At 45.4% G+C, this 12,850-nt stretch overlaps 1 protein-coding gene across 1 annotated transcript in view; it reads left to right on the forward strand.

Annotated features, from left to right (window-relative positions):
- Positions 1–2,142, forward strand: part of RIMKLA (ribosomal modification protein rimK like family member A) — a 28,492-nt gene extending 26,350 nt beyond the window's left edge. Inside the window, exon 5 of the mRNA XM_059897695.1 lies at positions 523–2,142. Coding sequence (XP_059753678.1) covers positions 523–1,013 — 491 coding nt within the window. The 3' untranslated portion in view covers positions 1,014–2,142. The remainder of the gene's footprint in view (positions 1–522) is intronic.
- Positions 2,143–12,850: the final 10,708 nt, after the last annotated feature.

Raw genomic sequence — 12,850 nt, forward strand, 5'->3', positions numbered from 1 at the left:
ACAGTGGGCTAATGCCCACAGGACTGTGTGTCCTGCCCTGGAGGGGGTAGTGAGGAGACTTACAGCGTTCAAGGAGCAGGGCGTGATCAGCTCGTGGACATTCTTCTGATTGGCTGGTGGTGAGGTAATGGGCGGTCAGCATCATCAACCTTCTGGTTCCAACCGGTCTGGGGTCTCCGTGCTTGTGGGCAGCATACCTTTAACTTCTTCCACCTGCTGGGGGTTTCAGTATCTGCAAAACAGCTCACAGGACGTGGCTCAGAATATTATCTGCAGTCCTTGAGGAAGAACTAAAGGTCCTTGACTTTGTATAATGGCTAAAGTATTATTATCTTATCTTGCTTGACTGTTTTCCTTTCTTTCTGCATTTTCTCACTTCTCTGATTAAATTTATTCTTTGACTAAAGTTTTTCTACGACAAAGTGCAGGCAGAGGATATGGGTAGGGGTTTCTTCTGGGAAGGCCTTATATGGTCCTGCTCGGTTACAGTGTCACCATTACATCACTGCACTTTCCCCACAGGTGGCGTGGGCGTCATGTGCCCACTGACAGAACAAGGCAAGCAGCTGGCTATCCAGGTGTCCAACATCCTGGGCATGGACTTCTGTGGCATCGATCTCCTCATCATGGACGATGGCTCCTTTACGGTGTGCGAAGCAAACGCCAACGTGGGTTTCCTAGCCTTTGACCAGGCCTGCAACTTAGATGTGGGCGGGATCATTGCGGACTACACCATGTCCTTGCTGCCCAACAGGCAGACCAGGAAGATGGCTGCCCTCCCAGGACTGTCTAGTCCCAGGGAGAAGAAAGAGCCAGACAGCTGTGCTTCAGCTCAGGGAGTCACAGAGAGCGTCTACGCCATCAACAGCGGGTCTACCTCTAGCGAGAGCGAGCCTGAACTGGGAGAGATCCAGGGGTCCTCAGCAAGCCCAGCGGGGGCCCCAGCCCCCATGCTGCCCGACCCTGGCTACAACATTAACACCAGGATTGCTTCAGAATTAAAACTTAAGTGAATTCCTGCTTTTTGGCAGCATTGAAACCAAATCCTACTGCTTCCCTAGTAGTTTTGAGCGAATAAAATCTGGACTAGTGTGATTTCATTTGCACAGAAACTAGAAATCCCATCTGGGCACTCAGCATTCTTTCTAACGATGATTTAAGCAAATGGCCTAGCTTTGCGGTTTTTATAAACACTAATATAGAAACCCTCACCGAGAACAACATCCCGACTGATGGATTTGAGACCGATGTCTGCTGCAAGCAGTTGGATGTTACGGCTGACTCTGTGCTGTGCTTCTGGCTTTTAGCAGTGGAGCCCATTAACTCAGAACGGCTCCTGGAAATACTGTACAAAAGAGCAACCACCGGACAGAGGCACGTGCAGAAGAGGTGGAATGTGACTGCAGTTGTGTGCTCTTCATTAAGTGTGTGTGTGTGTGTGTGTGTGTGTGTGTGTGTGTGTGTGTGGGCGAGAGAGAGAGATACTCGGAGTACACACAGTCCCAGCGCTATTAGAGAATCAGTCTCTGCTCCCCATCAATCACCATCTTGACCATATTTCTCTGACACTCAGGATATGGTGTTTTAAAGGGAGCTTCCTCCTTTGCATCTTCAGTGAAGCACTTTGTAGAAAGTGAGATTGAGCGTCCTTTGACTTCACTCGTTGGCAAACATCCTGCTCTGTAACTGGGGCTTTCTACAGATTGCTTTGCCACTCCAAATATATAGATCCTGCTTCAACTAACGCCAGCCCCAGCAGCCTCTTGCACCTTTGCTGCCTTTGACCTCAGCTGGAAATGCACTTCAGTGACCTAGTGGCCACACACTTTCTTCCTTAAGCATGCACTAGAACACTATGGACTTCTTTTCAATAGACTGTTCACTTGACATTAGAAGCGAGTGGGTTTTTAATCCTAGAAAGCTACTGGAAGATAATCATTTCCCCCCCTCTTCTACTGAAACTTTAGGTACTTAGCTGTAGGAGATTTTCTTGTATGAGTCGGTGTTGTGAGCCTGTTGGGTAGCTAGAGCCATAGGAAACACTCCAATCCCCTTGACGTAACTAGTCTTACCCAGGTTCCAGAGACCTGTCCTTACCCACTTTTCCACACTGGGGAGACTCAGGTATCAGGAATAACTCATTGCACATTTGGTGGGGGGGGATGGGGGGTGGGGGTGTGGATAATGTAGACATGACACCAAGTGCTTTTCATTTTAACTCTTCCAGCAGTAGATGATGACACTGCCCTTGGGAGAAGTCACGGACATGGAGTGTTTCATTTCTGCTTCTGTGAAGTATGACAAAAATGAGCAAGGCTACCTTTTTAACCAAATACACTAGAACATATGCACTCAAGAGTCACCATGATTGTACTTATTCCCCTGGGAGACCTTACTCTTCAGCTGTGATGTTGCATGTGCCAAGAGCACTAGACTTCCTCTTTGGAGTTACCTTTGAAGCCATGCAAGAAAAGAGGCCTCATAACCTTATAGTCAGACCTTGTTTTTTTACACCACCCTTCCCCAGAGTTCATCCCGAGCTCCATCACCCATTTTATTGATCAGACTTATCTTCTAATGCTCTTTGGCTGTTAAAAAATATCATTCCTCAAAAGAATAAATCTACCCTTAAAGGACAAAGACTTATCAATGTTAAGGATGCTTACAAGTGGACAGTTTCCAAGGAAGTTTCTAGAAATGTTATGAGTAAGGTCAGCTTCCCTGGACTAAACATACATCTTCCCAACGTGACCAGTTTGAAGGAACAACACCCATTTGGGTGTACGAATTCCTGTACTTATTCTGCTGTAAATGTAAAACGTGTATAAAGTCAAACTATTACATTTTTCCACAACACATTTAAATAGAAATTGGCTTTGAAAATACCGTGGCTAAAATCAGATCTCACCAAGTAACTGAAACTGAAAAATGTTTGGCACCATGCAATGGAGATGTCACACTACACAGTAGTAGTTTAAATACAGTCAACATAGGGTGCATGCCACTGAACTGTAATTCCAGTCATGTGTCTGTACAGTTGAAAAACGATAATCCTTCACCTTTATATAGGTTAAGACATGTACCTTATCTTTACCACTCAGGGTGGGTTTAGAAGGATGGTTCTAGGTCTGTTCTCGTTGGATTTGGCCAGATGCTTTCTACGTAAGCCTCTGAACCAAGTGATGACTTTCTGGAAGCTGCATTCACTCCTTCCCACAGTTTAGTGCAAGCCCAGTCTCACCACTTTACCTAAATAGATGCTCGTGAGCCCCATCCTGAGCACAGCAGCTAGAGGGTGCTTCCAGATTTGTCAAAGGGGGCCCATTTTCCAGCTGCCAGTGACATCTGTCGTCATTGGCATCATTGCTTGGAACCCAGCCCTGTCTAGAGAGCTGGGGCACAGCTGGATCATAGCCTCCCTCCAGGATTTCCCATACTGGCTGTGGGCCCTGTGAGCCTCAGCCAGGTGGCTGGGCCACACTCGTCACAGCTGCCCACAGGGCCTGCTGGAAGGAACGGGGGGTGCAGAGCCGGATCCCGGTTCTGGTTCTGCCCTAAAATAGCTGATTAACCTTATACAATCAAGTTGACTCTGTGCCTCGATTTTTCCATTCTTCTGCTAGGGGAGATGCCTATTCTATTTAGCTCTTGGGGCGGATGTTTTGAGGTTGGAGTTAATTAATGAAGCTGTACATTGCGTGGGAGGTGGTAGAAGGATGCCTCCCACATCTGGTTTTTAGCAGTTTCCTATCACCCCTCCTCTGGGGGAGTTAAAGAGGCCATAAATTCTTGGCCTTAGCACACTAAGCAGTGGTAGAGGGCCTGAAAAAGGATGCAGCTTCTCAGAGGGCTTATGACCTGAAAGAAGTAAGGCTCTTAGTGTGTTCAGCCTTCTGGATGGATTGTATCTAACCTGAAACTCTTGACTCTCGTGTATCAACTAACAGTCTTCCTCATGTAACATAAATTGCAGTGTCTGTATACAGTCTTCCCATTATCTGGTAGTAGCATCTTGAAACTGGTCAAAACTTGAATGCCAATAGCTCAGTCACTCAGAATATATATGACTTTGCACTTGGAAAAATGTCTTCATGCTGTTTGTCTGATTGCTGAGGGGTATGGGGTTCCCCCAGAAGGTGGATTTGGGGCTTTAGGTCTTGAGGATCTGATCAACAATATAAGTGGCTCTTAAGCCATTAGTGTCACAATTGCAGACTCAGTTCTCCCAGCTCAGAGGGGATTCCATGAACGTTGGGGATGGGCGAGGAGGAAGGAGAGGAGAGGAAGGTCTGGGATAGTTTTGTGACATTTCAGTGGAAGAAATAAGTTGGGATCATCTGGAATTCTAGTGGTAAGGAGGAAGAAATGGCTCTTCCGTGGGTTGTTTGAATGAAAGAATTGTGAATATGTACTGCTTACAGAGGTAGGGGTCTTTCTTTGAAACTATTCTGTATAAAGAAAATGAGTTGCTTGGATTCTCATCCACCTCAGCAGAAGTAAGAGAGACATACCTCATCCCCTTTTTTTAAAAAAAATCTTTTTCCATGAAGTTTTTTTTTTTTTTTAAATTGGAGTATAGTTGCTTTACACTGCTGTGTCAGTGTCTGCTGTACAGCAAAGTGAATCAGCCATATGTATACATGTATCCCCTCTTTTTTGTATTTCCTTCCCATTTAGGTCACCACAGAGCACTGAGTAGAGTTCCCGATGCTATGCAGTAGGTTCTCATTAGTTATCTATTTTATACATAGTATCAATAGTGTATATATGTCAATCCCAGTCTCCCAGTTCATCTCACCCTCCCCTTCCCCCTTTGTTCTCTACCTCTGTGTCTCTATTTCTGCTTTGCAAATAAGATTATCTGTACCATTTTTCTAGATTCCACATATATGCATTAATATATGATATTTGTTTTTCTCTTTCTGACTTACTTCCCTCTGTATGACAGCCTCTAGGTCCATCCATGTCTTTGCAAATGATGCAATTTCGTTCCTTTTTAGGGCTGAGTAATATTCCATTGTATATATGTACCACATCTTCTTTATCCATTCCTCTGTTGATGGACATTTAGGTTGCTTCCCTGTCCTAGCTATTGTAAATAGTGCTGCAGTGAACAATGGGGTGCATGTGTCTTTTTGAATTATGGTTTTTTCAGGACATATGCCCAGTAGTGGGATTGCAGGGTCATATGGTAGTTCTATTTTTAGTTTTTTAAGGAACCTCCATACTGTTCTCCGTAGTGGCTGTATCAACTTACATTCCCACCAACAATGTAAGAGGGTTCCCTTTTCTCCACACCCTCTCCAGCATTTGTTGTTGTAGATTTTTTGATGATGGCCATTCTGACCGGTGTGAGGTGATACCTCATTGTAGTTCCCATTTGCATTTCTCTAATAATTAGTGATGTTGAACATCTTTTCATGTGTTTGTTGGCCATCTGTATGCCAAACTATACAAACAGCTCATGCAGCTCAATATCAAAAAAACAAACAACCCAAACAAAAAATGGGCGAAAGACCTAAACAGACATTTCTCCAAAGAAGACATACCTCATCCCTTCTTTAAGTCCTGATGAAGGCTGATCTTGAGAACCAGCCCTGAATGTAACTCAGAGGAAGGTGGAAGCAGCTAGCTGGGGGGGCGGGGGGGGGGCGGTTCCACGATCACTCAAGTAACAGCTGACCCTCCCGGAAGTTAATGACCAGAATACCATGTGCAGGCGGTCACAGAGCCATGTCGGAGGGTGAGTCCAAAGTCAGTGAAACAGCCTAGTAATTTCCTGTGCAGCTGGAGGTGCGGCTTCTATCTGCTGTCAGTCTATGCTGAGTTTTTGGGAAGAGCCCTGACAGCGGCCTTCTTGTCACTGTCCCTGGAGTTAGTGTTCCTGGATCTGCCGCTGTAGCCCTAATAGAAAACCTGCTGCTGTTTATGACTGCTTCTGAGATTCCCCAGATCAGATCGTGGCTTCAACTGTTGTCACCTGGAAGACCACCATCTCAGGCATATGTTGTCTTACTCCTTTCTTAAAACCATATTCTGCTTCCATTCCAAATCTGTGGTTAGACTGCAGCCTTCCCTTCTAAAACTCACACAACTGAGTATGAAAACCTTGTCCCTTCAAGCCTTTCCATTTCCTTCTCCAGGCGCGTTTCCCCTGCTGACAAGTGGCACTGTTCTGGGCCCCGTGCTGGCATCCCAACACTGTTGGGTGGTCTTGCTCTGGCATTGCATATTCACTAGAGCTCTGAGGCAACCCTAAGAAGGTCACCCATCAAGCCAGATTTGAGGGCACAGGAATAGCAGCACTTTGGAACCAGTTCAGTCCCTGTTTTATAGATGGGACTCTGAATCCCAGAGGCCAAGGTCACTTAGCTAGTCAGCAGCAAGGTTGGGACCCAGGCAGTCTGGTTCACAACCAGTGTGGCATACTGCCAGAGCTGGCTCTGTTCTTCCATGGCGTCCAGCACTGCTGCCATCCTGGACCCACCCTGTGCCCATCCCCCTTCCGCTGAACCTCTGCTCTGGATCAACGTGGTGCCAGCTGTGAAGGATTCAGCTCTTGGATGGCTTTTAGGTAAGAGCCCCAAAGGCATAGATAAGATTTTCTGGTGCGTGCTGGCTCATGGCCTGTGCCTTCTGTAGACCAGCCAAGACCACATAGCCTCACATTACACCATCAGTGATGGAATGTGAGAGAAGGCCCCTGCCAAGCTGACTGAAGGCTTCCTTAGCCCCAGTTTGGTTCATGTTCCCTCACTGCAGAATGTCTTGGATTTGCAGAGGCCTTCGTGGGCCTCCGTGGAGGCCAAGGGCTTGAAGGTCCCAAACGTCTCCCGTCAGGCACACCTGAGGGGGAATCCTGATTGATACACGTTAGCTACAATCTGCCACAAAGTCAAAGGCTTCCTCCCTCTCGCAGTTCCACAGTGCATCCCCCTTGCGGCCGGCCACTAGGCACACTCTTCCCTGTTGTAGCCCGTGGGTCAGCTGAGGACCCCCTGCCCCTTGAGATCCAGAGAAGTCTGATAACTGGGCCTTTGGATCTCTGTGATTTCTAAGGGGCTTCTATCTTGGCAGTCACTGCTGACTCCAGACTTCTGCTACCTCATTTTAAGCAACAATCATGTCTCATCCCTTCACCACATCAGCTGAGAAAGGCTCAGTTCCTGCCCCCACTTCCACACACACCAAAATTCAAATGAGTCAGTGTAGGAGCATGTGCCTGTGTGTGTTTCAGTGATGTGGGAGGAAACGGGAGACGTGGCAGCAATGCAGACGTGGTACCCCCATTCATAAAATGTTCTTCTATACTCTACAGAGGAATCCACTCACCTTCCACTCCATGTGGTACCTGACTCCCTTCTCAGGACAAACTAAATCCACGTATGTTCTCATGGACGGCAGTATAGCCATTCCTTTTCCTAATATGATTCCTGCCAACACCTCTACCTTCAAGATTTCACCTTCTATCATGGATGGCTTATTAAAGGCATTTTCCTAAGCAAAGACCACTCCCTCCTAAAGAAGAACTCAAGTGCCATCCCTTAGGGTGATCTATTTTTCATTCCCACTACCCTAGCCAGGCATGGCAACCACCATAATCACCACTAGCTGTTGGGGACATCACGCTTTATGGAAGGCAACACGGATTGATGTAAATGGTGCTAGTTTGGGTTAGCCCCGGTTCAAATCCTGACTTGATAACTTATGGCTTATGTGACCTCAGGAAAGTCACTTAATCTTGCTTAACCTTTGCATCATCACCTATAAATGTGATAAATAAACACAATCTTGAATGTGAAGCTCTTTACCACAAGTCTGGCTTTCAGCAGGTTCCTTTCCTCTTGCTTTCTCCACTGTCAGCAATCACAAACAGCTCCCGCCCGTGATCATGACTCAGTGCCAAGGGATAAAAGCTGGCAGACAGCAGCTTTACAGCTGGGAAAAGAGATGCGGGGGAGGGAGGGGACAGGACTGGTGGCTGCTTCAGCATGCTGCGGTTTAGGCTTAATGACTGAAAGGTCCCATCCATCCCTGAGATTGTGTGATGCTCTAGTGTAAGATATAGGGGGTGTATCTGGCTTAGAAAAGTCCTGGAGGAAAGGCTGCCTCAGACAACTGGGAGGCTGGAGAGTGGAGGAGCAGTGTGACCTTGTATGATTTAGCACCTGGTTTCTTTGGCTCTTCCTGTATGAGGTTTGCTGGCTTTGCATCAAATGGAAAGAGGAGGTGCCAGCGATTTGAATTAAATCTGTCAAACAGAGGGTGAGGGGAGTGCAGAAGGCCGGGGGGCTGGGGGGGGGGCGGAGCTGTGCAGGGAACTCTGATAGCCCAACAGCACCATCTGGACTTGGCAGGGATGACAGCCCTGAGAGCAGATGGAACTAGCCAATAAAACAGCTGAAATTCTGCTGTCCTGGGCCTGTCCCGAGTCGGACCCCCAGAATCTTCTATTTAGAAGGAACACTGCTCTACTGTAAGTGGAGAGCTGGGGTCCTTAGTCTAGAACTAATAAAGGTCTTCGTGAAGGCAAGACCAGGCAGGTGGCTCGTGTGTTTAGTCCCACCTGGAGGTCCCCAGAGTACCAGTGGTGTGGTGGAGCCGGCTTGGACCAACCCATGAGAGCGGATTGTTACAGTTTCAGGAATTTTGTGGGCTGGTTGTTAGATGCAGCCACAATTAAAAATTAAATTATATAAACCTAAAATTAAAGTATATTTAAAATATAGGTAATAAATATTCAAAACTTATCACTTCCTAATTATTTTATTACCTTTTACTATTGTCTGTGCTTCTGAGGTTATTGACATCTGTTGTATTTGTACAGTGGAAATGCCATATAATGGTGTGCAACTGAGCATGTGTTCCCAACTGCATTGTTCAGTGACATCACATTGGTAGTTTGAAATCAGCCATGGAGGGAATATTTACCCCACAGAGATGGGCAAACACTATATACCAAGTATTTCCCCTGGAGAGCTACCTGTTAAACATTTACCAGCACACCAGTGCCACTGGGTAACCAAGAAAGAAATTGATACACCAATGCATTGAAACATCTCAATTCCAAGGAGGGAGCATGTGTGATGGATTTCTCAGAAGCCAGTGTCCTATTATAATGTGCAGAACTGACTTGAAGAAAAATGCTTGAAAACACTGCTTCTCTGCCTGTTCTGTCTTCCTCTGTTTTCACACATGAGAAATCTTTTTGGTTTGCTCCTAAACTTAGTGATCTTTGAGGCTGTGTCTCACCTGTGGGCTGTACTTCAGCTAAGTTCCCCCCAGGAAAGTGAATTGTAGTTTTTCCTGCCTAATTGGCAAACTGAAAACGTGCTGTAAAGAATATATCTTAACTAGGCACCCAAAGAGCTCATTTCCAAGTGGTTTGAACAGCAATAACAACGTTAACTTCTCCCACAGAGAAGAAATCATTTCTAAATGATTGTTTTGCTGGTTTTGCTTTTTATTAAAATTATTACCGTGGAACAGAAGGCTTTGTTTGCCTTTGTCCCCCAAACTCTGTCCCTTTTGGTGGTTCTTTTTCAGTGAGTATCACACTGAATCTACATTTTATTATTTTCATATCATAAAATGAGGAAAAGGCTTCATAGAAACTTCATCCTATTCACTTGCACACCAGCTGCATTCTGAAAAACCATAATTTTCCTTTCAAATGCAGAGTGCTGTCTGAATTGTAATATTGCCAACTCTCAACTGTCAAGATGATGGAGGAAAATACTAATGCAGATGGTATGAGCTTGTCGTGGGCCTGCTCAACATGCTCTCCTGGACTGACTTTACAATGAAGATTCAAATAGCAAGTGAGAGCTTGCTGTGTGTAAGAATGGCTGTGTGGTGCAGGAAGGATCCCAGGGGACTGGAAAGATTTGTGTCCCCACGGGAAGAGCCATTAGAATTTGTTTGCATGACATTTCAAAAGGCTTCCTGGGAGAAGCAGTGCTAAGGCCTTTAGGAACTAACTCCGATCAGCACCAGGCCTGAGACCCTTGAACAAAGGCTGTTCCTCAACTTGTGAGGGTCAGGGAGCCCACCCCGAGGTAAGAGAGTCACAGGGATAACGCTTCTTTGTTGCAACCAGGGATGCTACTCTGTTGTACCACTCATATTGTCCTTCAACCCAAACACTGGGGAGTGTGACCTATATTTCTTTTTTATTCTATTGATATATGAAATTCTTCAAACTACACAAAAGGCGAGAGGAGGGTTTAGTAAACTCCTCAAATTTTAAATTATCAAAATTTTCTATTTTTACTGCATCTACCCACTTCTTCTTCTTAAGCATTTAAAAACAATTTCCACACACCATATCTTTTCTCCCCTGCATACTTCAGCAGGCATCTCATCTTAAAAAGAGATTTCCTTATGCCTTTACCACGTATAACAAAATTAACAGTAATTCCTTGATAGCATCTAACTACCAGTTCATATACACTTCCCCCAGTGGTCCCAGAAGAACTGCATTTTCTGCATCGTAGACCAGTGTGTTTGGTGGGGCCAGAGGTCCTTTGAGAAGGGTGGTGACTGCTTCCCCGCCACCCTGCCTGTGGCTCTGGCAGCAGCCATACTGACAGGGCACCAGTAGAAAGGTCTTTAGGCTGGCTACAGACACCGTCCCCAGTTGCTGGAGCTTGGGATTTCCTCTCCCCAAGGAATAGGCCTATGAGACTTCCTCTTCTGTTTTCCAGGGCTCCACGGTCATCCCCCGAAACGTTCCCAGCTTCATGCTGCTGACACCCACCTGGCTGTCATGCTGGTTCCCATTTCACTGCTTTTCCTGCAGCTGCGTTCTTCACTGCAGGAATTCCCTCAAACAGGGAAGAGCCTTCCCCCAAGGATTACGGCTCTTCCACAGGCCTCAGATCTACTGTACCTCAGTGAGTCACAGCTCTTCAGAGCTCCCAAAGGCCTTGGCTTCTTCACTTGTTGGAAAATTTTGGCTGAATTTCTCATGTCAGAGAAGATTTGAGTAGCAAGACACTGTGTCACATTTAAAGGCCTAAAGAGACAGCAAGTGAATGCACTGCTTGCTCAGGGATGTTCTTTTGCTCTAAAGAACATCATTATGACAATTGGTGATATCTGAACTAAAGTCTGTATTTCATTGTTTGATCGCATCCTATCAATGATTAATTTCTTTTTTTAAAAAAATTTATTTATTTATTTATTTTTGGCTGTGTTGGGTCTTCGTTGCTGCCCGCGGGCTTCCTCTACTTGCGGTGAGCGGGGGCTACTCTTCATTGCGGTGCGGGGGCTTCTCATTGCTGTGCCTTCTCTTGTTGCGGAGCAAGGGCTCTAGGTGCGCAGGCTTCAGTAGTTGTGGCATGCGGCCTTCAGTAGTTGTGGCTCACGGACTCCAGAGCTCAGGCTCAGTAGTTGTGGCACACGGGCTTAGTTGCTCCGCGGCATGTGGGATCTTCCCGGACCAGGGCTCGAACCCGTGTCCCTGAATTGGCAGGAGGATTCTTAACCACTGTGCCACCAGGGAAGTCCCTAGTTCCCTGATTTCGATGATTGTACTGATGAGAATATGTAAGAGTTTCCTTGTTTTTAGAAGAACCACATTAAATATTGAGGGATAAAGGGACATAGTGTTTGCAACTTTCTTTCAAATGGTTCAGAAAATAATGGGTATCTATATACAGAAAATGATGAGGCAGATATGGTAAAATGTTAACATCTGGGGAATCTGGGTGAAAGATATACGGGAATCCTTTGTATGAATACTCTGAATACATCTGAAATTATGTCACCCTCATCTGCTGGGTTCCCCTCTTCTCTATTAAACGTTCTGTTTCAGGGCATTTCCTGGGGCTCTCTTCCCTCCCTTATCTCTCTTCTCTTCCCTAGGTGACCTCCTTCGTTTCCTTTTCATCTCCCCTCAAATGTCTCACAAGTATCTTAAACTCACCATGCCCCAATCTGAATTCACATTCCTCTCTCTCTCCCGAAGACTCGCTCCTCTTCCAGGACCTCCTCACCTGAGGGCACAACGCCAACCACTTGCTCAAACCAGAAGGAAAGAAAATACACTTCAGGAGTCATTCTTTGGCTGCTATCTTCCTTATCCCACACATCCAGTTTGTTTCTTGTGGTGAAACATGACTTTCAAACTCTGAATGGTCTTTTTTCATTGAAAGCTTTTCTCCCTTGATCATTAAGAGGTTCTAGGATTGTTTCTGCAATCCTTAGAAAGGTTCACAAGCAAGGGACAACATTTATAATATATCATCTTGGTTTTATATCCTGATCTCAATAGTAACCTTGCTTATATGCTTTTCAAACCTGCTGCTGTTTAAGTATTTATTAACTATTGAAACTGTTTGTGTAAGCATATATATTAAATAAAATATTTATCTCCATCTCATCACCATCAATCTTGATGAATATCAGGAAAGACGTACTTTTTCTAGCAAACAAAATGATGACGTGGTTTGTCATTCAAGTAATGCTTCATCATCTTTTCTGAAGCATCTACTTCGCCAGATGTGTGTTTTGTTTGACCTCTTGTTCTTGAGAGATATTATGCTTCATAGAGCCATCGTGAATACAGAAACCTCACTTGCATGATATATATCTATAGTAGGACCTAGTGGTGGTAGAGCACCTTGGTCCTAATCTTGGTCATCTGAGGACCTATGGCACAGCACAGGTCCAAAGCTGTGCAATGATAAAACATTGGAAAGTTGGTACTCAGAGCAACTACTCAATGTGAATATTTGTGAAATAAAGGTTCATAGACAACATAATATAATTTGTAACACTGCTATGTGCTTGCTGGTAGAAAAAATTTAGCCAGGACTTTTAGAGATGATCCCTCAGCTCCACACCT

Source organism: Balaenoptera ricei, chromosome 1 (genome assembly GCF_028023285.1).
Source record: "Balaenoptera ricei isolate mBalRic1 chromosome 1, mBalRic1.hap2, whole genome shotgun sequence".
In the NCBI taxonomy this organism is placed as follows: Eukaryota; Metazoa; Chordata; class Mammalia; order Artiodactyla; family Balaenopteridae; genus Balaenoptera; species Balaenoptera ricei.